General features: G+C 36.2%; 2 protein-coding genes across 3 annotated transcripts; both read right to left on the minus strand.

The window, feature by feature from the left end:
• Positions 1-1,150: 1,150 nt before the first annotated feature.
• EMB1467 (NADH-ubiquinone dehydrogenase) lies at positions 1,151-6,406 on the minus strand. Its single transcript, XM_059594040.2, has 5 exons — positions 5,842-6,406; positions 5,070-5,316; positions 3,547-3,841; positions 2,765-3,139; positions 1,151-2,360 (listed from the first exon to the last, which is right to left on the minus strand). The coding sequence occupies exons 1-5, from the start codon at positions 6,248-6,250 to the stop codon at positions 1,461-1,463; spliced, it is 2,226 nt and encodes a 741-aa protein (XP_059450023.2). The 5' UTR covers positions 6,251-6,406; the 3' UTR covers positions 1,151-1,460.
• Positions 6,407-8,071: 1,665 nt separating this feature from the next.
• Positions 8,072-26,267, minus strand: LOC132180467 (Zn-dependent exopeptidases superfamily protein). 2 transcript variants are annotated; one of them, XM_059593304.2, is made up of 16 exons: positions 26,089-26,267; positions 22,574-22,687; positions 22,373-22,487; positions 21,839-21,921; positions 21,671-21,747; positions 20,895-20,972; positions 19,839-19,910; positions 19,647-19,720; positions 18,280-18,412; positions 18,098-18,169; positions 16,924-17,043; positions 14,525-14,596; positions 12,071-12,211; positions 10,574-10,658; positions 10,017-10,458; positions 8,072-8,594 (listed from the first exon to the last, which is right to left on the minus strand). In XM_059593304.2, exons 1-16 carry the CDS (start codon positions 26,150-26,152, stop codon positions 8,330-8,332), a joined length of 2,007 nt encoding a protein of 668 aa, XP_059449287.2. In that variant the 5' UTR covers positions 26,153-26,267; the 3' UTR covers positions 8,072-8,329. The 2 variants fall into 2 exon arrangements, with proteins under 2 accessions (XP_059449287.2, XP_059449288.2); XM_059593305.2 differs by lacking the exon at positions 16,924-17,043.
• Positions 26,268-27,626: the final 1,359 nt, after the last annotated feature.

Consider the following 27,626-nt stretch of genomic DNA (forward strand, 5'->3'; position numbering starts at 1 on the left):
GCTTGTCCATGTAGGTGTTTCTATATGTTTTGTTGTATGCAGTCTACGCTGTTAGTTTACTTGTGCTGTTTCTGCGTGTATCCTTCCTTTCGTTTATCAAAATCATCTAAAACTGTACATTTTGCCTCGGCAATTTTATCTTGAATCTTGAACGTTAAAACTTAAAACCAATTTGTTATGTGTTCCACTTCCACAAGAAAGATGAAACTCATGACAGGGAATACTGCTGGATTAAGAGTAGGACAGTAACGTAGAACTGCTGACATAATAACAAAGCATAAAGGGAAACGCTTGTTCAAATTCGCCAGCCCTCAAGCTCATTTGTTTTGTATTTTTCTGTCAAGTTCAAGCCGAGCTCAAACCCTGGAAAAGAAATATCAAGCCAAGGTTGAGCAGAGGGCCTCAAGCTCGTATAATTATTTGCTGAGCCGAGCTCGAACAGGCCAAGCTCGGCTCCCCGTTCCACTGAATTACAGCCCTAAGCCTGAGCAAATTGCATTTGCATGCAAGTAAAAGGTTTTGTTGTGCTTTGTCTGGATTAGCAATATTATCCCTCACCAAAGTAAAGCACTTTAGTTCCGTGGTAATCATTTTTGATTGTCTGCAGGCGCATGTTTGAGACTTTGAGTGCGATGCAGGTGTAACAGCTTAAGAAATGACCCACCATACCTTCACATGTACCCTAAAGATGATGCATATTCCAAAACCAGCCTAACCTACCTTGCATGTGACAATATAAAAAAGGTTCTCAACTCTGTCGTAACTCGGGCAATTTTTTTGTCAGACCCCATTTACATGCTGAGTAATAGGAATTTGAAAGGAAATCAGTAAATCGAATTTGAAAGGAAATCATTAGCCCCATCCCAAAATGGGGATCTCCTGAAATTTTCAGCCTCAAAGAATTTGGGCAAAGAATGAGAAAGGGTGGAAGCACGAGTGCCTCAAGCAGCCTGGGGTGTGAAAATTTCAGAGCTAAGATTATTCCCTATCTAAAGACAAATTCTGTAGTTGACCCATGCAAGATTATAAAAAAAAAAAAAGAAGCATTAGCAGCTGTTGTTGGCTAATCTGGTTAATAACGGAAAATTAGGGTCAAACAGAGGGTATAGTCTTTTTAAGAGACTGCTGGGTGTAGAAGATGAAAACATCGTGAAGGAAACTTGCGCAATACTCATAATTTAAGTAGTTGAACCAATGCAACAGAATCAGCATTGGAGAATCCCAAATTTTACACCCAAACAGTTTTACAGGAAAAATGGTTTTACATTGCAGGAACATATTACAGTGAAATAGAACAGCGCCAAAAACTTTTATTGGAAGTACTTCCAATGTTCCAGAAGCTTGGGCCAAATAGGGCCTCTCACGGCCCAGGCAATGATAACAGAAGGGGAAGAAAAACGAAAAAAATAATAATAAAGAAGTGAATCTGCACCTTTATTAGAATAGTAAGAATCTACTGCTCACTTCTTCAACAGCAAGGCACTGCATTGAGCCATAATTTTTGATGCCCTGGTAATAGAGTCAGTCATATAGAAATTTTCAATGGTAGACCCGAACGCAGTCAAGCTCATCTTGTGACTGAAGTCGGGCTTCAGTGAGGCTGAAAAGGTTGCTGGCTCTCTCTCATCCATGTGCACGAGGTTTGGCGCCACCGTCTTGATCCGGGAGCGAATCGCCCCAAGTGAATCATAGGGTAACCTCACCCCTGCCACTTCAGACACAGCTCGAATAATCTTCCAATCATCCCTGGCATCACCAACTGTTGGAACTGCAGGCAACGTTTGCTGAACACACCCTTCCGTATTTTCATACGTCCCTTCCTTCTCACTGAATGCTGCTGCGGGGAGAATGACATTGGCACGATACACACCACGGTCCCCGTGATGCCCTTGATATACGACAAAGGCATCAGCTGGAACCTTTTCCATGTTCACATCATCAGCGCCCATAAGATACACAAATTTGGCGGATTCTATGCTTTTTCCAGATTCAGGCACAAGTCCAAGGTCAAGTGCTGCAGCTTGGGCAGCATTAAGAAGCAATACGTTGAAACCATTCCAATCTGGTCGGACGACTTTGGCATATTTTGAAATTGTCTCAACAGCAGAGAAAATTGCATCCTTGTCCTTCCTCTCGAAAAGTCCTGCACCGACAATGATGGCAGGATTTTTGGCATTCAGAAGGGCTGAGCAAAAGGGGTGACAACCTTCAGCAATTTCAATGAGTGTTTGAGGGCCTATGCCAAGATGCTGGTGATCATAGTTGAAATCAGCTGCAGGGCCTATGTAACCGACCTTAGCTTGGGTTGCACGGACCGTCTTTTGGATTCGGGCATTTACCATGGCAGCTTCCACCCTTGGCTGGCAATTTTGTTATGAAAACATTAGATAACAAATTTAAAATACAAATAGTACCAACGACTGCAACAAAAACTCACTACACACCTACCCATCCACAATCCCTACATGCCAAACAATGATAGAGGTTACATCTTACTTAAATATTGAAGTAATTAGAAATTAGAGTTTTGCAACAGGGATTTTCAAACATGGACCGGGGGGGGGGGGGCTGCTGGGGTTGGATGGTGGACAGATGTAATTGAAGAATAAAGAACATAGTTCGAGCCTCACATGAATGGTGAACAAATTGGAACTGACACTTTGCACAATGTAGTTGGATGGATACAAAATGAAGTTTAGTAAATGGAGAATTGCTTGGAATATGTGCATCCCACTAGTAGAATTAAAGAGCCAGAAACATTTACCTGGGTACCAACCAAAAGGAAGACATCTGCTTTCTCAAGACCAGCAATGCCACTATTCATTAGATATCCTGATCGCAGATCAGCATCAGTGTTCACACCATTTCCTTCACACCACACATTATTTGACCCCATTTTATTTAAGAAATCTTTTAGTGCCATCATGGATTCTGCATCAGACAGCTGACCAGCAATTCCAACAATTTCCTTTGGTTTAGTTTGATGTGCTACCTCGGCAACCACAGCAAGAGCATCACGCCAGCTAACAGCCTTAAAACGCCCATCAGCACCACGAATCATAGGGTCATTTAGCCTCTGTCTCTTCAAACCATCATAAAAAAAACGAGTCTTGTCTGATATCCATTCTTCATTTATGTCCTGCAATTAGAAAGCGCAGCTGGTTGAATAGGTAAAGTAACACATTGAAAGATGGTAAAAGACACTAATATCCAACCAGAAGTTCAAAATTTTACAAAATGTTTCAACTCCCACACCTATAGCTCTAATATTGTTCTAAAAGCACAGGAATACCAACTTCTCTTCACTATTTAAATTCTATGCAAGAGATAATCAATGATCAACAACATTCTAAATATATTATTCATGTTTAAATCAAATCTAGTTGTCTAGTTCTCTTATTTCATAAATGAGAAATAGCCTTATATATGTTAAGAAAAGCTAAGATCTTAGGCTGCATAGCAAAGTTTGCAGAATAAAAGGGGACAAAACACAATGAAGTAACACTAAAACAGAAATATGGCTGTACAATCTAGGTTAGAATTTACCTCATTTAACCGTGGAAGGATGCGCAAGACCTCTGGACCTCTGCTATCAATTCGTATGTTTGATCCAACTGCATCAGTAACATCAATTGTCTCTGTTCCCTTCAACTCCCAATTTCGGGCTTTAAATGCAAAAGGTTTTGAAGTAAGAGCTCCCACAGGACAGATATCTATCACATTTCCAGAAAGTTCACTTGTCATAAGTTTTTCAACATAGGTCCCAATTTCCTCTCCACTGCCACGACCCAACATGCCTAGATCCTGAACCCCAGCAACCTCTGTTGCAAACCTGACACACCTGTTGGAGCAAAAAATTGTTTACATCAAAAGCTTGTTAAAGATCATGGATCTACAACTAAAATGCATACACGTTTTTTTCTAAAACAAAATTTAAACGCATTTCTTTTCTGTTTTATGCTGGATTCAAAAATATTATACTTTGAAAGCAATCAAATCGTACTGCCATCTAGAGGACTCACAAATTAGATAGATCAAAATGGAGCTTTATAAATCAAATTAGAAGACTCACAGTTCACCATCTATGATGTTAAATTGATATGTATTTCTCTAGGACTCTTTCAATACATTAAAGCATGAGAACCAAAGGTAATTCCTGTAAAATAAAATGCACCTCAGGAAAGAAACAAACAGGAACCAAAAAGATTTCTACCAGGACACCCTAGGAAGATGCTCTAAGCAGGCCAAATAACTGAATACCAGCTATGTCAAAGACTAACAAAAGGCCCAAACTAGCTATCACTTTTTTTAAGAATAGGGCAGCATGATCTTGCCACAGATAAGTTAAAAAAATTGGAAAACTGGGAGTGAAATTAATTAAATTTCCGTAAAATTACCAGTGCAATATACTGTAAAAAATTCTAAGTCCACATTAAGGCCTAATGGCCATTCAAAGGGAAAACTAAGCACACATGACAGAAGGACTAAATAGGAGTAGACAAGAGAAACAATTCAATAGGAGTAGAAAAAAGTACAAGAAAATCATTAAAACTAATCACAAAGGGAGCTAAAAACGCAGCTGTCCAAGTAAAAAGAGAATAAGGACTTGAGCTCCTCCAATGTCCTCTTCAAATCTAGTGTCTTCTGTAAGAAATTCTATAGCTACAAACATTCCTCACAAAGGCAAAAAAGGAGACAAAATAAGGCTTTGAAATATTATCATGAAAGTAATTCAAAAGGACATGTACTCTTCTTCGTCCCAGTCTAACACACTCCAATCCCAGTGGTACCTTGGGAATCCAACTCATATTAATATTATTGCTCCAAGAAAGTATCTAGATACATTTCCCTAAACACCCCTCCCCACCCCCCCCCCCAAAAAAAAAAAAAAAATTGGATTGGTAAACAATGACACACCCAATATAAGTTGAACCATACCTCACTTATTATCCTGGGGATGGAAGTGCCATATGGCCAAACCCTTTGTATTCAGGAATCAAAAGAAAGTTTTATATTCGGAAACAATCAGATCAATACTAAAAAAATGAGAATAAACCCCTGATTCTGACCTTGTACACTGAATGCACCGAGTCATCACAGTCTTCACTAGAGGACCAAGATTCTTATCCACCACAGATCTCTTCATTTCAGTGAACCGGCCGCGATCAGATCCAAATGCCATAGACTGATCCTGGAGATCACATTCTCCACCCTGATCACAGATTGGACAATCCAACGGATGGTTCATCAGCAAAAATTCCATCACTCCTTCTCTAGCCTTCTTTGCCACGGGTGTATCGGTCTTAATTTTCATCCCTAAAAACCAAACTCTCAGATGAATCAGCAAATCATCCAAAGAAAATGAGTTATTCAGCACTTACCACAAAACCACAATTATACCATTAACTAGTTTAAAGCCATTCAGATTCAAATGACATTATTACAAATCACAATTCATGAATTAAAGTCAAGATGATAATGGAATATTAGAAGACAAAAAAGTAAAAATGCTACCTTATTACAGACTACAAATATCTAAAACGAAATGACTATGTTCTATCATAAAACCGAACACAGTGAAAGCGAAAATATACCATTACAAATGCGACCTTATTGATTTAATTATGGCAGCTTATAAGGACAGAAAACAAAATGAACCATACAGTGTAATCCTCACGCAGCACAATAATGTATACAAAAGGAAATCAAAACGAAATGAATCACACAATGCAAATTACAAAACTACTTTTCGAAAAAAGAATAATTAAATCAATAACTCATTCATCAGACCCAAATGAAGCACCGAAAGCAAAGAAATTGAAGAGGGGAAGGCGAACCAACCGGGAAGAGCCGGCATGGCGCAGGAGGCGACGGGCTTGGGGGACTTCTCGACCTCGACGAGGCACATACGGCAGTTGCCGGCGATGGAGAGGCGGCTGTGGTAACAGAAGCGAGGGATGTCGACGCCGGCCACCTCGCAGGCCTGAAGCACCGTCATGCCCTTGGGGATCTTCACTGGGTACCCGTCCACGAACACTTCGATCGCGTCGTCCGGGTTCTTGAAGTGGACTCGGGCCCCGGCCACCGGGGCCCTTGGCGGCGGGGTCGGCTCAGGCTCGGGCTGGGCCTGGGCCGCCGAGGACTCCGGGGTGGAGACTATGGGTCGGATATGGAAGTGGGAGAGGAGATTCCGGGGGAGCTTCGAGGCAGTGGGTCTCATGACCCTTGAAGCTAGCATGCCCAACCCCATTTCTTTCTACTGAGATCTCCCTCTCTCTCTGTTTCTGTCTCTCTCTGTCTCTCTATCTGAGGTCTATGTCTATGACAGTGTGTTTGAGCCTTGAGCTGGAGCTGCAGCTGCTAATATGGATGGTTCAACAAATGCCAGGCGTGGAACCAGCGCTTCTTCGCAAAGGAATGAAAATTATTTTGATCGGGTGTTTCTAATCTGGGCTTTGGTATTGTGGGCCTCGTCAAACTTGCGAATTATAAAGCCCATTGACGCCCACGTGTGTTTTTTTTCTTTTTTTCTTATCAACTGAACCTAACAAAGGCAAAAGAGTTGGTGTTGGTGTTGGTGTCGGAGTCGGTGTCGATGAACTAGGTGGTGCTCTATAAAGGTTCAAAGTGACGAGGTTATAGGAGTAAAACGCGGTATCAGTCGTTGATGCATCCCTACGCCCAAATTCTTGCAACAGCTACTAGTGCTGCTTTGTTGTTTCCTTTGCTAATCTTTTCTGTCGCTTCTGGTTGAACAAGTTTGTGTTTTGCTAGGGGTCGAATAGTAGAGGTATTTTATAATTAAAATACCTAAAAATAATATGTTCTCTTTTAAGATAATATTAGAATTAAGGATTAGAATTTAAATATTAGAGATAAATATTATCATTAGAGTAGTTTATTCTACTTAGTCTTTTATTTTCACTACACATTGTAATTATCTATTTACAAACATCAAACTCATTAATAATGACAAGAGAGAATTAATCCCAAACCTTGTATTTGAAAAAGAACTTTAAGTTTTCTTAAAATCTAAAAAGTCTAAGTTTTCTTAGAATCTAAGGTCTACGTTTCTTCAGAACCTAAATTCTATTTCCGTGGCGTTTATAAATTTCAGTTTGATCACAACTCAAACCCGAATTTTTTGATACTGTAACGAGCTGCTACTTGCATATGTCTCCGTAACTAATCCAATGGTATCAATTTTTTTTTTTTTTTTTTTTTTTTTTGGGATAAAGATTCATCGATACAATTTAACTACAATTAATTTGACAAGGTTTTCTAAATTTTGTAATACCTTGCCATATCTCCTTCGTTAACCCAACTCCCCGCTAATTCAAATATTGGCTTTCATAGATGTATGTGACAATATGCACAAGTAAACCAAGTAATTTATATACACAAATTAACCAAAAATATATTCAGGCTAATTCCCTGCGGGAAATAAGATGTATATATGCTGTCAGGATATCCTTTTTCATTATAAGTTAAAAAGATGTATAAAAATATATCTCACCTCTTTAAATAAAATAAAAAATTAAATCTTTGTTCCTATAAGTACATAAGATTTAAAATGAATAGTATAAAGAAAAAAAAATAAAAAAAAACTAGCAAGAAAAATACATAGATTATAACATAATTAACGCAATTAATGACATGTGAATTATATATATATATATGACGTCTTTTTTTGTTGAGAATCCTAAACGTATTAATATACATATTAAATTGACTAAACATATTAATACATAATAATTTGATTTATATTATTTGTTTCCTTATTTAATTCGAACATTAATAATACTTAATTTATTAAATAATTTATATATGAAAAACCCTTGAAATATAATTACTGCAATTAATGACGTTAATTAGAAAAAACCGGTTACTCTTAAAAAACCAATTAAAAAATTATGCCTTAAAAAACCGATTTAGCCTTTCAAAAAAATTGGTTCATGCCACATGTCGCAATTTTAAGGCACTTCTATGAGGGGTTTTGGCTTATATATATATATATATATATATATATATGCGCGTGTATGTGTGTGTGTGTGATTAGAAGTCCAGCAACTGCCTGAGGATAAAAAGTGCTCCAGTTTTCTGTTTAGGTAACTCCATTCACTGTTCTAAAATGTGTAGGATATCAGTACAACTTTAATGTTACCAACTTCCAGCAAAATTCAAATGGCACAAGGATGAAGCTCAAAAATGCAACATCAAAAATGCAAAAATCTACAACCTATAACAAATTTTTCAATGGGTATTTACCATCATATTTCTACCATGTCCACGCATGAATGTTTCAAAACTTCACCCTAATTAAACCTTGTCAATCTCGCTTCAAGGTCTTTGTGATGATGGCTCTTGTAATTACAATTGCAACATAAGCTAAGACTGTGACAGTGATTCCACCAAGCAATACAAGACCGTCATAAGTAGCATGCTGCACCGTGTAGATCCGGAACCCAATTGCATTCCAATTGCTCTCCGTCCAAACAGGATCCAACTTACCCATTGGATCAGAGGCATTGGGCGGCAAGACAATCCAAGTTCCAGATTTGTACTTTAACCGTGTTGAATATGCTGGAACATACCTGTAATCATCAACCACAAGCCTTAACAACTTTGAGAAAATTACTCTTCTGTCTTTAATAACACATAATCATAACACGGAAGTATTGCAAGTCACTTGCAAATTCATCATGTTCATCCAATTACAAAATGAAAAGCTTCAATCAGGCCATGCTGCCCTTACACAGGCAATGAGGGCAGTAACGCACAAAGTGCAAGGTAGCTGAGCAAAAATGTCAAAAGTTCAGTTTGATCTAGGTAACCCTATTAGCATGAATAAGAGGGGTAGAGACTGTCGAATTGACATATTCAACCAAAGTTGAGTCCAGGACAGGCTTTGCTTAGGATTCCATTAATTTTTTTTTTTTTTTTTTTTTTTTATTTCACCATAAACCCATCAACACAAGAGATGAAGCTAAGAGGACTGCAAATGAGCCAAGCCGAACCAAACTTTGCCCTGTTCAAAGGCTTGTTAAAAATTATGCAAGCTTGAACTCCAATTGAGATCTTTTTGAGCTCTAAAACCTGAGCTTGAGCTTGGTTTGACATAATCTTATCGAGCTCACAAGCCGCTCGATGAGCCCACAAACTTTTTAACATTTGAATATGGACAACACTAAAACACTATGATCCTTGCCATAATAACTAGTTCATTACTCAAAAGATAGGACACTCACTATCATTGCAGGCTTACACGTCAAAGTTGAAAACATGGAGTGCCTATTTATAGCCAAAGTTTAATCCAAAAACAAAAGGAAAAATAAATTCCAAGACAATAATAGCCAAAATGGGAAGGCTTATATAAGTTAAAAGGGACAAACTATGATACGTCAATGTCCAACAAATACTGATGGGGTCTCACCCAATTTCACATATATTCGTAGTATTATTCATAGATCAAAACCAAAACAAATATTTTTTTTTTTGATAAGTCAAAACCAAAACAAATATATCTGTAAACTGTACAAGAATACATTTTTTGAATTTGATTTGAATTACAGGAGTCAAAATGATTTACTTCTTTGCTTGAAATTAAATGGCTGATAAGGGAAAAAATTGAGCATCTATTTTTTCTTTGTTCTTTTTTGGCAAGTGTCTGGCATCTATTTGTAAACCAACACAAACAGACTCTTAGTGAGTTGAAATTCGAATGCTCATGAACAGCTTGTCTCATTTACAGGCGTAAAATCTAGTAACCAGCTAAGGCCCGGGACCCTACAGGGATGAGGTTCATGTATAAATAATTGTAGCAGGGAGTGGTAAGGGAAAATTCTCAAACAAAATGAATCAAATTCAAGACAAGTCAATACCCCATAGGGGCTAGGGTAAGCATTCTTCAACAAAAAAAATAAATGTGCCACTAACATCCTAAAGTTTAATCAAGCATGTTTATGCAGGCTCTGCACTGCCCATTATAAATTAGTATTTGTATGCAAGTGGAATACCTGGTTGTGGAAATAACGCAAACTCCCTTTCCATCTGGTTCTTCCCTAACACAAACTTCACCTCTGTTGCTGCAACCTTGTGAACAAACAGAACTAGCATTCTTGCTGGGAATAGATGTTCTGTCAGCCAGAAAATTCCACAAGAATCTGGAGACATCATCTTTATAACCAAGATAAGGTGTGGAGGAAGGTTCATCAGGGATAACACCGACATAATGGTTGGGGCAGCTACTGCTGGGAGATATATAGTTCTTCACCAGCTCACAAGAAAGACCTGGATTGCAGTCTAATAGGCAACCCATAAGTTCTTCAACTAGTGAGACATTCGCGTTGATAGCAGATAGAGCTGAACTGCTCAAATTTTTATTGCCGCTTGCAAGTATGTAAAGGGTGCGGGCAACAATGGAAGCTGCAGCCACTACAGCTGAAGAGTTTATATTTGCTGCACCAAAACGAAAAAGAACAAGAAAAGAATAGAGATCAGGTATAGCTGTATAACACAGGATGATTTAATCAAGGAAGAAGAGACACATCCAAGAATAAAAAAACCAACTCACATATATCATCAAGGTGGCTATGGTAAAACTTGTTGCTGAAGATACTATCAAAATCTTCTAATACAACGCCAGAAGTGAGTGAATTCTGTAAGAAGGAGGGTTTGGGAGGGAGGAGGAAGCAGCCAATAACCATTAGAGTTAGAAGAGAATAAAAATTGTGTAAGCAGCAACAATTTGCTAGAAGAGAGAGAGAGAGAGAGAGAGAGAGAAAAGGAAAACTTCGTGAAGATCTTCACACAACCAATAAAGGGCTAAGCTTAAAAAAAAAGAATTGGTCTAGACAGTACTGCAAATTCTATTCCTTCAATTTTAAATTCTTCTGATTCAGAGTTCTGTGTATCCAAATAATGAGGTTTCCCTTAGAAATGTGGCATTCAACACATCCTTTTATTGAAGAACAAAGTGTATAGGAATAAGAATATCAGTTCAAAACCCAATCCAATTATTAATGGCAGAGTGGGTGTTTTGAATAAATTGATGATCCACCGTTGCATTTAGTTTGTATACTGTGTACATAAGCTGCTGCCACTTTGGCACTTCTTAAAAATTATTTTTCATAAAGTGTTATTTATTATATGCATTATATTGGAAGAACAGCCTGACTGCATCATTCTAAACAATTCATTTGCCTTTTTATCTTTCCATCATAATGGTGCAATGGTGACACCACAGTCTAGTATCATTGTCATTTCTTTCAATGTCACCATCACCACTATCATCAATGTTTTCCATCCCTTGTCCAGGCTGCTTCTGCATAGGCTGCATAAATCTAGTTTTCATTTAGACTCGTCTTGGTCCAGCAGAACTCAAATTTCATAATATTGTAGTTCAACAAACTACATGACTAGAGGGCGTCCCATATTGATTTGTCAATGTCAGTAAAATGTGGAAGCAATTTTATACCAAATGCCTTTCACAATAAGACTCATACTCTATTAAAAAAATAGTAAAAGAATGCAAATGATTTTCAACGAAATATTTTTTAGAAAGCACTCAAGGGTCACACCTCTGGTATCAATTTGTCTCTGTAGCTGAACACAAAGCAGGATGGGACTATGGCATCGGAAAAAAAAGGGCAAACTAAGCATAGTAAGTAGGACATGAACAGTCATACTGGCTAGTATTTAGTTACATCCAACCAATGGATGACAAGGTTCTGAACACAGGAGAACATCTACATGTCCAATACAGGGTAAATTGGCAGTACCTGATGCATCAGCATAAAAATTATTCCAAGAAACTATTAAAACAAAAATAATGGAACCAGCTGGCAAGGGGAAAGATAAAAGACCCAATCTTTTGTTTTGATATGATGCAAGGGTGGTTTAATTTCTGTTAAAACCGGAAAGAAACTTTGTATCATATTAGGTGCCTGGAATGCCACCCCCCCGCCAAAAAAAAAAAAAGGAAAAAAAAAAGTAAAACATAAAGCTGTGGATGAAAAAAAAAAAGAAAAAGTAAAAGTAAAAAAAGGACTTCAAATCTACTGTCCAAAACCTTTCTCAGGAATGTCATCAAGGACGATGGAGGTATTCCAGGATTTGAAACATTTGCCTGCGAGATGATTATGTCTTCAGATTTCATTGAATCTTGAGCACGCTTTAGGGCATTCAATGTCTCATTTGTGGCAGATGAAACCTACAACCAAGCATACGTTTTTAGGTTTAGCTCAGCTAACAACACCACCTAAGTTATAGGGTGTATGCAATACAGGCATGCTGACTATTTAGGCTGATCTTGGAATCACAGAAACCATGGAGCTTGTACATACATTTATATATTACGTATGATAAGCAGCGAAAGAAGTAATACTAACAGGAATTATAATCAAGCTCCAACATTTCCTAAGCAAACTATGGCATTAAATTTCATGAGGTCAAGTCAATATCTTATGATGCCATTTAAATGATTATAACTTTGAGTCAATCTTTGGATACAAAGACCAGAATATAAGTGGACATCCAATAACGCTTTGAAGATTTCCTCTTGATTGATAAGAGTGAAGGGACAAGTCAAGATAGCAATATCCAATGAAAATTTTGAGTATTTGTTGACCAAAAATTATGTATGTACAACTTTTCTCTTTCCCTTTCTTTCCCCCAATCAAGTGTTAGTGCACAGGTTCAAGCAGCCACTTCATGCAAAATTGCTGAAAGACACGGAAATATCCATATCTGTCCTTCCAGAACCCACTTTCATGGAACTGATTGTGAGTTGTGGCCTTTTAAAGAGTACAATGTGACTTTATTGGTCAGGAAACGTCATGTTATGGAGATGTGGCTCAAATTATGGAGGTGCACCAAGTTTCCTCAGTGTGCACCGCATGCGACTCTTTATTTCTTTCTATTGCAATAATAGTATTTGAAAAGTGAAAACAATCTCTGTGCTTGAGGTTTGGGTTTTTTGAGAGTTTTGTGCCACTCTTGTAATCTCTCTATTGTACACATAGGACTAAGGCTGAACCACGTAAAACCTGTTTGTCTCCCTTGTGATTGTTTGCTCTATTTTTATATTTCTATTTTGCATATATCTACTATAACTAACTGCATTCACAAAAAAGCAGAAGAGCATTCCAACTAGTAGCATTTCAAATGAATCCAAAACTTGATCTTTCACCTTCATATCTCAACTTAATTGTCACTCCAATCACTAGTTTCTAACTTTTTGCCAATGTCATTCTGCGATATATGATATTACAAATACCAAATAGGAATGCTACTATTTGCACCATATATATATATATATATATGAGATCATATTGGGCAGCATTAGGAATAGAGCACGTATTAGCAAAGATCCTCCAACAAATTTTAAATCAAATGACTTTCCCATCCTTCTGCAGTGTCAGTCAATTGCTAGATATAGTTTTGGTGGACATCAAACAAACCTGGTTTTCAGATTCAAGCTACTAGAAAACATTAGTGGAATACCGCCTTCACCTTAGTGCATGACATTCCAACTAAACTGCAATTCACGGTGCAACTACACCACTGCTCTGACATCACCCCTTCCCCATTAAAAATTGCTGCCAACATTATCACCTCAAGTTATAGTGAAAAGTCAATATTCTACCACCTGCTGCCACAACCACCAGACCTCTACCATAAACTACACTTAGGGCTGTAAGCGAGCAAAGCTACTCGTGAACATGCTCGGGCTCAGCTCGGATTAGCTCGGCTCAAGATCGGTTTGTTTATTAAACGAACAGAGCTTGAACAAAAAATTTAGGCTCATATATATTTAGGCTTGGCTCGTATAAGCTCATATAACTTCATTTTTATTATTTTTAACTTTGTAATGAGAACATGTTAAGTATTTAAAAAAATAAAAAGAAAAGTTCTTTATAGGGTAATATATATTAGTTGAATTATTGTAATTGTGAGTCTGGATATAGATATAAGTGTCTTGGTGTGTATATAAGTGAGTTTATGTGTATGTATATATATACTATAAGTAAAAATATAAATTGAGATTAGATTATTTAATATTTGACTTAATTTCTCTAATTACCCAAACAATAAATCTTAACAACAATTAAATAACTAATAATCAGAAGGAAAAAAAAAAAAAAACTGAACAATCACGACATTTACTTCATATATGAAATAATTAAATTAATTGGGTAGCTCGTGAACAAGCTCGAGTTCGACTGAAAAATAAATGAACAGAGCTTGAACAGATTATCTAGTTCGGGGGAAAGCTCGAGCTCAGCTCGTGTTCAAAAAAAATTAAACGAACTGAGCTTGAACATTCAATACTCGGCTTGGCTCGATTCGATTATAGCCCTAACTACACCTTTTATACATCCAGAACCATATTGCTGTGATATACATAAATAATACACAACAGGAACTTTGAGAATCCAAATGCAAGATGCTTTTATGAAGTTGCATGAATCATGTAGACAACAATTACATTAAGCTCAAAGAATAAATAAAAAAGAGTTCTCACCCCTACTGTATGAGCATAAAACTTGTTAACCCCTTGATTGAAGCCCTTCCCAACAGATCCAATTTCCATGACCTACACAATATAATCCAATGATCCAAAAGTTAGATTCTTGACAAATTTGTCCATAGATTAGAATAAGCGAACTCCAGATGGTACAAGTCAACCCACCACCTACTTTAACACGAAACTAAAATACACATAACATGACTCCTTTCTCTTTTGTACCTTTTTTTTTTTTGTGGCAGGGGTTTCTTGAGCATGACACTTTAAATATATGCAAATTTCAGGTTGTTTTCATAATTAATGGTAATATTTATAGACAATGAAAGCAATTAAAAGAGGATAATTTCTTCTTAACGAAGGAGGGAAACAAATAAAATAAAACCAAAAAAATATATATATAATTGGGGTTTATCATTTTGTAATATACAATTTTGTAAAAATCTGAAGAGTTGTTTGGTGCTTTGAAGTTTTCATAATTGATGATTGTATATTTGTATTCAAAGAAGACTTGATGGAACAAAAAGAGATCTCCTATAAGATAAAAAAGTAAAATAAAAGAAACAGTTTTGTGTTTTGGAAACATAAAGAAAACAATCTTTTTGGATGCAGAATCGAGCAAACACTAGAGTAATCACAAAAATTCACAGGCACTTTTTAAAAGGTCTATAAGAATGATATTATAATCTTCCATCTAATAAGGCAAAATCTTAGAACCCTACTAACATTTAATCCTAGCCCTAAGCCTAATTTAACCCCCGTCATCCATAATAGTATGCATTAAATAAACAGAAAACACTAATTCCAACTCTAGAAACCAAAATATTGGTGAGAAAAAAAATAAATAAATAAACACACAAGAAATCAACATCCAACCACCAAACAGTAAGGATTAGCATGTCCATGGTGATGATTTTCCCTAAAGCGACCAACCATGCAAAGAAAGCCACTCTCAAGAGAGCCTTATTCTACCAAATACTCCTTCAAGGAAAATGAGTGATATTATGGGGAACAAGAACCTTATAATAAAATTTACATCTAACAACCCTCTCTTGGAAGGAATCCAATGAAGTATGCCCTCACCGTCCCATCTCACTCTAATGGAATACACCAAGGTAAAGAGTGAGATAAAATGATTCATCTCCCAATCATGAGCCGCTTTGAGAAAGATAATATTCTATTGATGGTAAGCACTAGAAAGCTCCAAATGGTCCGCCATTGCAACGTCCTTCAAACGGGCAATGCCAAGAGTCTGAGCCCCACAACAAACATCATGCCAGAAACGAATTTTGGAGCCATCCCCCATATCAAATCTAGTGTGGCTAGATAGCTCCCCCTAACCCTAAACAAATCTTAATTGACATGGTCAAAAGCCTTTTCAATATCCAGCTTACATGGAACACCTGGAACCTCAGATCTAAGCCAACCATCAATGCACTCATTGGCAATGAGCATTGAGTGTAGGATCTGATTGCACTTGATGAAAGCGTTCTAAGGCTTAGAGATAATCTTCTCCACAACCAATTTCAACCTATTAGTGACAACTTTGGCCACAATCTTATACGCAACATCCACTAAGCTGATAGGAAGAAAGTCTTTGATATCACCTCCCAGCAAGCTTTAAAAAAGCCCATAGTAAAACCATCAGGACTTGGGGCCTTGCAAAGACCTCATTATCCTCAAAGGGTCTCCCCCCCCCCCCCCAACACACACCCTAACCCAATGGTGTCAAGAGAGAGATCATCCAATCTAGGGCGCCAACTAAACTGCTCGGTGCCGTAACAACTGAGCCATTAACCAACAGTTGCTCAATGGAATTGTTCCTTTTATTAGGATCGGCCATTCGATGGAAGAACTTTGTGCACTTGACTCTCTCTCTCTCTCTTAACCACAATGCCCTTGATTTTTGCCTCCAACTCGCCTCCTCCGGAAGTGTAATCCTTCTCCAAATCATTAGTCACCTCGACCTTCGTCAAAATCTCCTCCGCAACTAAACCTCTATCTTCCTTCAAACCTTCAAGGACCCGTAGAGCAGCCAAAATGAGTTGTCTAACACTCTAGACCAAAGAAACCTAGATAATTTATCCAATAAATCATAAGTTTCCTGAAATTGTCATAAAAAGTTTATCTTATTCTTCCCAATATTTAAAGAATAGCCAATTTAGCCATAACATTTTTCCTCTGGTCACAATGGTGAGTTAAAAGTAAAATACATGAAAAATAAGACCCTTCCAGTGTATAAAAACAACAAGATACCATTCACAATTGTATCTCAATATGTGTACATGGATAAAATTATGCTTATCCACACAAAGATTGGCATAAAACTACTATGTTGTAGATAACATAACTCCCAGATTACATTATAAGAGTTCGATTTACCAAGAGAAGAAGACTACCATGTCAATTAATGAGTTATTTAGGCCATTAACCGCATCTGACTGTAGATCAAGTTCATATAAAAATCTCCTGCTACCAAGGTAACCCCAGGCCTCTCCAGTGAAAACTATAAAAACAAGCTGCAACAGAATTAAGCAATTGTCAGCAAACAGAGCACTTTTTAGTGCATGCCAGCAATAAAACAAGTCACAGAAAAGTATTCTGAAGATACTACAAATTAATCCAGCTAAGAGATTACTTCCACTTGTTTCCAAAAGATAAACTGTCCCATTAGGGTGGTAGTATCTCTTGTATACCTTTTGTGTATGAGGGCTTTGCCTTTCTACTAATAAATTATTATTCATTAAAAAAAGAAAAGGAAAGGAAAAAAGTTCAAGAAACTGATTTTCAAGAAGCAGAAATAAAGCATTGATAAAAAAAATATAGTAATTTCTAAAAATCTCATTTATTTCTATATTCCTGAAAGGCCACATTTTGCTTTTCCTTTTTTTTTTTTTTTTTTTGATAATATTTAGTGGGGTAACTAAATAAACACCTCCTTAACTTAAATAATTTTGAGTTAATCCTAAACTTAGTGGAATATTGGTGAGCAATTGGCCCACTAACCACATGTAGATCCACCATTATTTTCTATCATTAACTACCCCTTTAGCTATACACTGCTTTAGATTAATTTATCAAACATTACAACCCAAGGCAAGCTAAAGATGAAGCACAAGTGAAATACAATAAAATGTAGCACCAAGGACCCAAAGTAAAAGAATGCATTTACCTACAACATCAAATTTCCATGGTATCACCATATAACACAGCTAATAGACAATTCCTAACAGCAGCAATGAATGCCCAGAAGAGGACAAAAAGCTCAGAGAGACAAAAGGTAACAATCCCTCAAATGTGCCTCAACAAAGACCAATCATATACACTTGACTCAAGCCTAGATTCATTTTTTAACAATTTGTTCTAAAACGCAAACATACAAAACCAAGGACATAATTAAACTAGAGTAGGTTACTAAAACTGTAAATTTAATGCTTAGAGGAAACATGGAAAATCACTAAAACCAAAATCTAAGACCTCAAAGAAAAGATAGTCTATTCTTATAATAACATGTTCATCACAATAAGCAAATAGCAACAATGTATTATGAAGGAAAACTCATCTCAACTGCACCTGTTTAGTAAGGTCATCCAGACCATCTATGTGTGAAAGTGCATCAACTGCTGCTAGCAATGAAATCAATCCCTAAAATTGATCCAAACACAGTTAAATGCGATTAATTAGGCAACAATAAACCTGTAACACTCTAGATTAATCTCAAATGTTGAGATATTCATCAAAAGAATCGAACTCACAGATATGGGGGAGTCTGCACCAATGCTTTTGTCCCGGAAAAATGAAGCAGAATCCATAGATGCCACCGTCAGTATTACCGGCTTGGATTGGTCAGATGAAGAAACATTAATTGGAGGAAGGGATGACCAAACACTGCCCTTCACAATAGAGAAACAAAAACTTACAATTTATAGTAACAAAAAATGATTAGAAACAAAGGGAAAAAAAATGAAGAGAAAAAAATCTAAACCACTAAGTGCTAGTTCTAGACATTCAAATCTTCTTCTTCTTTTCTTTTTTTCTTTTTCTTTTTTTTTTGTTCTCTCCTGTTTTTTTTCTTTTTTTTTGCCAAGGGAAGTATAACACAGTGTAGCTCATCAATAGTGCCTAAATTGGACCAGACCAGGCTCTTCTGAAAGTTTCTATGAAATAATTCACTTCTCTAAATTCCCCTCTTTGACCTCCTGATGCAGGATCAATAATAATTACGAGTTTCTAGTCTTTCTATTTATTTACTTTTTTTGATAAGCGATAAGTCCTTTAAAAGGAAAAAGGTGTATCATTATACGGGGGTATTATACAAGAGAAATACCAAAAAGAACAAAGGGATCTTTTAGTTACATTTAATTTTGATAATATGCACGGTTAGTATTATAGTTAACTGTTTACTTACCAAAAAAAAGTATTATAGTTAACTGTGTTCTTCTTCTTCTCCCTTATTGGGTGTAACTTTTTAGTGTAACTCTCTGTATCCCCAATTTCTGTCTTTAATTTTAATTAGAATCCTGAAAAATAGTCCAACTCTAGAGTAAAATTTTGATTTCCAAAGGAGTAATATTAAGCCACCCTACACATCCACACACCATGCCCCGCACCAAAAACTTGGAAAACCAATAAAATGTAGGAAAAGTCGATTCAAAGCTTCCTATTAAGGACAATTAGGTTCATAAGCAATTAATATGGTTAATTGTTACCACCAATCTGACAGATTTGGCATCTATTACCCATTGAAAAGAAGCTGCCAGAAAGGTCTTAAAATTAGTTACTCTTAATCGTCTAAAGGCTTACTTTGAAAACAAGTCTCTACTTCTTGACAAGAAAAAAAAAGTCGGAGAATGAAATTGGTTTTTACTGCAGAATCTCCACAATTTACCAAGACCATTTACTTGTTGCCAAGCACCCTTGTAATATTAAGATAACACTATTTATACCAATTAAATGAAAACATCCAGGTGTTCCTTTGTGGGAGGTTAAGTAGTTGACATGCTTGAATACATTACCACGACGATGATCACACCATGAAACAACTCTATAAATTGCAAAACGTGCTAACAAATTGAGTTGTTAAACAGCATTATCAAAAACGGAAAATCCCAGGGAACCTCACCTGTATCCACCTAATGGAAGACAAGTCCCTTCTTTCAAACAAGATTCTGAATCACCAGTCCCAGCTTTTGTAGTCTAATCCAAGCCAAGTGTATTACAGTTCAATAATAAGTCCATCAAACAAGCTTGCAAACTGTTACTTAGTCCTGTTATTAAATGTGGATAATTACAACCATATTAAAGAGTCAGATACCTGCATCACCAGATCAAATTCAGCCACATCAGCAGTGTAAGCTTTCTTGTTTTTCTCATTCTTGGTAGCTGCCTGCATGAATATATGACAGCATATAACATAAAATTCATATCAATGCTGCAATCCAATCCAGCCCACAAGAGGGGAAAAAAATATCCAACTATAATTCTCAAAGTTTGCAATGGCTTCATATTAATGCAAACAAATGCACATTTAAATCATTTAGAAAACCTCAGAATTTGTTCAGATGCACCAAGTGCAGATCACATTCAAAAAAGATTGGGCAAATTAGCTCTTTAGAGAGACATAAAGTACAAAATATAAACAGAAAAAAGAAGATTCAAAAGAAGGGTGGACCAGGAGCCATAAATATAGTGATCTACGGAAGAAAAATCTTAAGCATATGAAATCGAAGCTTCATTCCATTTAAACCGCAGGTATTGCATATAATCCAATCGCACCATCAAGCATAATGACACCATCCTCTGAGATACACTACTTTTCCATTCCCCAACCATAGCTTTCCGAAAATTAGTAACTCTAGCACCATAATTTCTGAGCTTCCAAACATTGCATAACTAAATGATCATGTGATGCCTCAACCTCCTTATACATGTGTAGCATTTACGCACAACAACATCAGCTATGCCTGACATCCAATAATGAGTTAGACATTACTAAAACTTGAGACAAGTGGTTCAAGGTCTCTTCTTATTCAATAGTACATCATGCTCTTAATATATTCCTTTCATTAGAGAACTCTCACTTTGATAACAGAAAATAAACCAAAGAGCAGCCCTGTACTCTGTCAAATTCCAAACTCGGGCATCTTAGTGAAAACAAGCAGTACTTATTGTTTTCATGTTTGAACAACCATAACTGACTCAAAAATTTACGAATACTCCAAATCTGCATGAATTGGTATCAAGAGAACCGCACCTACCTGAGACATCTCATAACAGAATAATCACCACAGAGGCTATCAAGAGTGTCAATTACCGACAAACCATAACAGGGATATCTTGCCAAGGGTACGAATTTCAAACAATACGTTACCTCCTGCAGGGTCAACGTGCTACTCTCAGAAAGTAAGAATACAGGAAAATTATAAGCATTCCGCATGACACCCGATCCCTGCAAATGCAAAATCATAAAGCTTCAGCTAGTCAAACTGACAGTGAAGAAGGATGTCCTATAGCCTAAGTTTTACCAATTTTCAGTTGCATCAAGAAATTCAAAGATTTAACAGTAAAATGGAAACTTTTTTTTTTCTTTTTCCAAGCATCTTGACTAGTTTTGGAATTAACAATCCATCTAGATTATCCACCATAGAACTATTCTACACATTCCTATTATGTAGTGAGAAATTAACTTGAGCTCGTAATTTGGTACCAATCATTGTCACTTATCTATTACTCTTTTTTTTTTATATATAATTAATCAAAATATCATTAAAAGCATAAGATGCCCCATGTACACAAGAAGTGAACAAGAAAATCATGATAACTAATCACCAAAAAAAAAACATAAGCAAATGTCCAAAGATGCAAAGTGTTGAAAAATAAAAACTTAATCTCCTCCAAAGTCCTCTTGTGATCCTCAAAACACCTATCATTCATTTCTCTCCGTAGATAAAATAGACCACCCCTAAATGTATTAAGATTTTTTCCAACAAGACGTGGCTCGTTAAATGGCAGTACTAACGAAAGCATAAGAACAGGTTGGAAAAGAAAAAGAACAAGAAAAAGCCAAAAAAACAACCAAAAGACTGAACTTTGACTGATACTGTGAAAATGTAAGAAACTTCTCCAGACTACAAACTCATAGCATACAATTGGGTTCCACTCATAGTTGGCACTTTGGTAAGGAGAGAATTCAGCTTGTGGAAACTTTCGATCGGGAGAGAATCCTACAAGTTAAAAGAACAATGCCAGTGTCAGCAGCAACAAAAAATATCCCTTCATCCAACTTTGTTTTGGGAAAAAATAAAGGCATTTTACCTTCTGACTTATTTCTCATTTCAGTTCCCGATTCAACTAGAACACCAGCAATATTACTAGCAAAATTTGAATCGTTCCATATTCTGAAACATAAAGAGATATCTGAAATATAATCATATCTCCAATGAATAACATTGAAAAGCACAAACATTATCCTCAAAACCCAAGCAACAATTCAAGAACCACATTCCAAAGGACATGATGTACTACATTAGACATGTAACCAGATTTCAGAACGTTCGGTGCAGCTGAAAATTGACAATCAAAGGAAAAGCTTTTAATGCTTAATGAAAAATTAAAGCGCCCCCCTCCACATGGATCAGGTAAATTCATTTTGATATATTAAATAATTGTTATTAGCAAAAGATAATCCCTAACCCATGGTAACATATATATTCCATTGTACTTATTAGTTATTGGAGAGACAAACCTAGAGAAACATGTCTCTGGTAGAAGAGCCAGAAGGAAGAAAAAGAATAATAAATGACTAATACAAACAAAACAAAGAAGGGAATAAGGAAATACAAAACGTGCCTGGTGAAGAAACTTTCAACTTCATCCATTGACACCAAAACTGCAGATGACTGAGACAGCTCATTTGCAATTTTGAACTTTACAATCGGAGCCACAACCATTTCTCGTCCAGGGTCTTGAAAAAGAAGAATGCACAAGATCTCAGTACATGAATATTATGTTTCATGAAATACACCACAGAAAGCCTTTCCAGGAACTTACTTGAACATCCAATCACCCCAGAAAGATTGAGCAGTCGTACACAAGGATATCCATCAATAACCTTGTACATTTCCTTTTGAAGATCAGGAACTGACTCCATAGAGTCCAACTGTCCTGAAGCTCCAAAAATTAAGAACAATATAAATTCAAGAACATGAGAATCAACTATACAAAATTGAATGAGAGAGAGAAGAGAAAGATGTAAACTGTTTAGTTACAAGAATGGGTGAAGGAAACATAATAAGCATAGGTATAAATATACACATAAAAAGTAAATCTTGTAGATTATGATGGACTTCCGTCATTTTTCAAATGCATGGCAGTACTAGTTAATTAAAGCCTACATACACTATTTTTATCTAAAAGAAAAACAATTCAAACGCTTCTTTAAATTAGTGTGCCATTGACCAAAATAAAACAGATAAATCCAAAGCAATATTCAACTCAAACTCAAATAAGTCTTGATCCCAAATATTTATCCAAAGTAATAATAAATTTTATTAAAAGAGAGAAGAAACCTTCTGCCGACAACTAGTAAACATTAGGTTCCCATAAAGAATTATAATCTAAAGTCAAGGAAATCTGTGAACCCTACAAATGGAAAAAGTGCAAGTAGAATCATAAGTCCTAAGATAATAGATTTAAGCTAAAAAATAGGCAACTCAACAATAATGGAAGTCTGATTATTTCTTTCCCACCAAACATCTACAAAGGCAACCAGAATTGCATTCCACACCTAACTACTTCTATACCATCCAAACAAACCTTTCTAGCAGAAAAATACATCAACCACTTTGTCAGGCATCACCAAATGCATAGCAAAACCATAAAGATTTTTATTTTTATTTTTTATTTGGCACCAGGTATCCGGAGCTTCGCTTTGACAAATCCCGAGGGTGCACAAGCCCTCAGCAAGGAGTTTCCCGCAAGTGCACCTCGGTTGATTCAAGGGGCAAACCCGCAGTCTGATGGCCCCAAGAAGCAGTTTGCACTCATTGGGTTTCGAACCTAAGACCTTGAGGAGCATACTCAAAGTCCCAAGTTGTCCAACTAATGAGCCAACCCCTTGGGGTTAAAAGGTAAAGCAACAAAACCATAAAGATGAAAGACCATAATTCTCTCGCCACAGGAAAATGAAGCAGTAAATAATCAATTCTTTTGCTGCTACCAAGGAAGATCTTTCCCCAAAATGATTATCCACTGCTAAGATCTTATCTCAGGCAGCTAACCAGGAAAAAAATGGAAAAGCAACTTTCCTAGTCTCTTTGCTGCATCAAATACCCCTTCAAGGACACTGCACTTCATTTTTCATAATAGCCGCTAACACCAAAGTTAACACTACAGTGAAGCTTCCACTTTAAGGATCCTCCCCCTTACCCAACATAATATTAGAATATAGCAAATCAAAAATAGAACCAACTGGTTCTAATTCCCAGTTATACAACATTACTCATAAAAAAATAAAAAATAAAAAATAAAAAATAAAAATATTATCACCCATGAATAGCATCGGCAAATCCAAGGTTGCAAGAGCAGGTCTCCCCACATCCCAAAGTACCGAAATAAGAACATTTTGAAGCACCTTTGTCTCTGCTAGAAGAAATAAAACAGGAAATCTCTCCCTTCACAGAAATGTCCCCTCACCACAAATCATGCTAGAAGTGCACTCTTATAAACTTCGAAAGCCAAGTAATACATACTTCCCGGTGCTCTCATTTCACTATCTTTCAAAATATATTATCATGAGAGAGAGATTGTCACATGAATCAGGTAACCAATACCAGAAAATGGAATAGTTTAGCTTGAGCAAATCTGAAAATTTAAATCAACTCCAAATAATAAGAAAATGACAAAGACAAAAATGGTATTGCCATCTTGCATTTTTTCAACAAACTTTTTTCCACTGGTGATGTAACCTAATGGACTAGGTTACTATAATGAAAGAAATTAGAGGAGAAGATCAAAAGACAAGGTCAAAATAGAAGATGGCAACCTAGCAATTAGGGTTAATGAAAAGAAAGAGAAAGCAAAAAAAAAAATAAAAAAAAATACAAGAGGGATCTAGAAGACAGAGAAACAAGCACTTCATTCTTTTTTTAACACCAAAATTCACCATGGACAACCTAAGGAAGCAAATTGTCATTTTGGTTGATCAGTGTTGCATGTGTAAGAAGAATGTGGAGTTAGTACATCACTTTCTACTCCATTGTGAGACTGCCAGTGGACAACTTAATGAAGATCCTCACCATGGATAACCTAAGGAAGCGGATTGTCATCTTGGTTGATCGGTGTTACAAGTGTAAGAGTGGGGAGTCAGTAGATCACCTTCTACTCCATTGTGAGATTGCCAATGCTCTTCGAAACAATATCTTTAGCAGTGTAGGGTTATGCCTAGTGAAGTGGTAGACATTTTTACTTGCTTGAGAGGGCAATTTAGTAGGCTTCAATTTGATACGGTTTGAAAGATGATACCGTCCTGCCTTCTGTCGTGTCATTGGAGGGAAATAAATTATTGGAGTTTTGAGAACAGGTATAAGTGGAATTAAAAGCTTTTTTCTTTAAGACACTTTACTGTTGATTTGCTGCCTTTGATTTTAACATTTCTAGCTTAAATGTTTTTCTAGATTTTTTTTCTTCTTCAAGTTAGGTGTCTCTCTTGTATACATCTAGTGTACTTCGGTTAAGCATTAGCGCTTTTTAATGAACTTGCAATTACTTATAAAAAGAATAATAACACCTTTTTTTTTTTTTCTTTTTTTCTTTTTTCTTTTATGCTGTAAGCATTTGTAGTTAAAACCTAATAACTGAATACAAAGAGAAGGCCCCCATACAGAGTAGTTCGGACCTTGTTTATGACCACAGACACCAATCACATTGGTCTTTCCTGCTAGGCCACACAACAATTCAACACATATGCTCACAACCTGGATTAACTTCAAACCCTAAACAATCATATGCTCCAAAATGCACAAGATGATACCCATGCTAATGCTATAACCTAAACTCAAAGGTAAAAGAGTGAACCAGATCAAGATTAAAACTGTACTTGCAACCCTGCAACACACAGATCCGCAAGCAAATACATATAGACACGTACATACATACATACATATGCGAGTGTCTTTGTGCATTATTTGGAATCCAGCATGAGAATCAGAAACTGATCAAATTAAGTTCTAATAATATGCTCATCAACTCCATTAGGATGCTAATGAGAAATTTGACTCTTAGGACCTTTCGTCGTTTTAGGAGCTGATAAATAAAAAGCCACCACTTATTGAACTAATTTTTCAATATTTTTCCTAATTCATCCTTTTTCTCGTTCAATCTAGAAACAAATTACGCTGAATACGAGGACTATACTCTCTCTTCTTTATTCCTCCATTTTCCCAGCAACCAAAAGGAGGGTTAATTCTAAAATTAGTTCTTCCTAATCAATCAAAAGCTTCGAAGCAAACAGATTGTAGTAATCACAAAATACGTAGAGAATCATAGAAACTGAGGAGAAAACTCACCGGAGAAAGAGAGGCGAAGATGAAAGTTGAAGAGCAAAAGAAGACAAAGAAACTTAGTAGCCATGGCCGATTACTCCTTTTGATTAGGTTAGTGAAAGGCCTCGTGAAGCCCTATACCATGGCTCTCCCTTTGCAGGTTCAGCTCTCTTTCTCTCTCTCTGGCGATTGTCCCTTCCAACTTTCTGCAATTTGAAAGACTTTTTAGCTGACCCAAGGTGGAAACGGGTCGGGTTGGTCGTTCGTTTAGCTAGCGACAAGGTACGACACAGTCAGCATAAAATTCGTTGATCATCATAATAATACGGTGCACCAAAATGTGTAAAAAATTTGGGAAGATCCTTTGAAATGGTCATTTTTATCATGAGCGAGCCATAAATAAAAATAAGCTTTCAAAATAGTTTAACCGATTTAAAATATTGTCAAGTATTTATAAACATTTAAAATATTAGTCTAAGTTAGTAAATTGATATTAATGACCTTAATAATTTAATATGCGTTTTAAATGTTTATAAACACTTTACAGTATTTTAAAATGGGTTATAAGATATTTCCTACAAATTGATTTGAAAAAAACTTTTGTCCTACAAATCAAAAATTAAATTTTTACTCTCACATTATCTTAATTGTATGATTATTATATAGTACTTTACTAAATAACATTATTTTTTAATTAAAGTATAATGTTATTTTTGCATTCATATCATAAAAAATTACTTCAAATATGTCACGTCACCCGTGTAAAATTATTTTAATAAATATATGTAAAAAGTAGTATTGGAAATTGGGCCAACGAGGAAGTCTAGCCTGCTACAATTGAGAAGCCCAACCAAACAGGGCCCACATTTGAGTCTAGCTACTTGAGTCCATCATGCTGCAACCAACGAGCCTACAATGTCAGGGATCTGACCGAAATCTCGAAAGACTTGGGATATGATTGCATATCCTTTGAGATCAAATTGGGTCCAATATTCTTGGAACATAATCGTACTCCAGTTCCTCAAGCCTATAAGAGTAATTCTAGAAGTTTTTTTTGTGTCCCTCTAAGAATGATGTGGCTATTAAAATTGAATTGAGATCCCCTTCAATTGAAGAGAAATTAGAGATTCTCCAATTGTTAATCGTGACCCTTCATTTTAAATTCAATGGTTTATAAAATACCAACTGTTTTTGTATAACCGATGCATTAAATGGTGACTTCTGCTTTACCGAGGTTTAAATGATTTTATAAACCATTAGATTTAAAATGAAAGGTCACGATTAACAATTGGAGAATCTCCAATTTCTCCCCAATTGGAGGGGATCTAAATCTATTAAAATCATCATTTGATCAAACTCCAATAATGATCAATCACAAGCTCAATGGTAATTTTAATAGTCACATCATTTTTTGAGAGATTCAAGAGGGACACAAAAGGGACTTGTAACATTACTCAACCCACAATTCAATAAATATAGGAATAAAGTATTTAACTAATAATTGCTCTTTGCGAAAACTCTTGCTATTCATTGTCGTTATCTTATTTTGATAACTAACTTAA

This window comes from Corylus avellana, chromosome 5 (assembly GCF_965113065.1).
Source record: "Corylus avellana chromosome 5, dhCorAvel1.hap1.2, whole genome shotgun sequence".
Lineage (NCBI taxonomy): Eukaryota > Viridiplantae > Streptophyta > Magnoliopsida > Fagales > Betulaceae > Corylus > Corylus avellana.

Coding starts and splice junctions, on each gene's coding strand:
- EMB1467 (XM_059594040.2), bottom strand. CDS start 6,250: ATGGGGTTGGGCATGCTAGCTTCAAGGGTCATGAGACCCACTGCCTCG. Junction 3,140..3,546: donor TCCTTCCACGGTTAAATGAG/GTAAATTCTAAC, acceptor TTCTAATTGCAG/GACATAAATGAAGAATGGAT. Junction 2,361..2,764: donor TCCTTTTGGTTGGTACCCAG/GTAAATGTTTCT, acceptor CAAAATTGCCAG/CCAAGGGTGGAAGCTGCCAT.
- LOC132180467 (XM_059593304.2), bottom strand. CDS start 26,152: ATGGCTACTAAGTTTCTTTGTCTTCTTTTGCTCTTCAACTTTCATCTT. Junction 19,911..20,894: donor GCACGTTGACCCTGCAGGAG/GTAACGTATTGT, acceptor ATATTCATGCAG/GCAGCTACCAAGAATGAGAA. Junction 17,044..18,097: donor TGGATGACCTTACTAAACAG/GTGCAGTTGAGA, acceptor ATTCTGTTGCAG/CTTGTTTTTATAGTTTTCAC.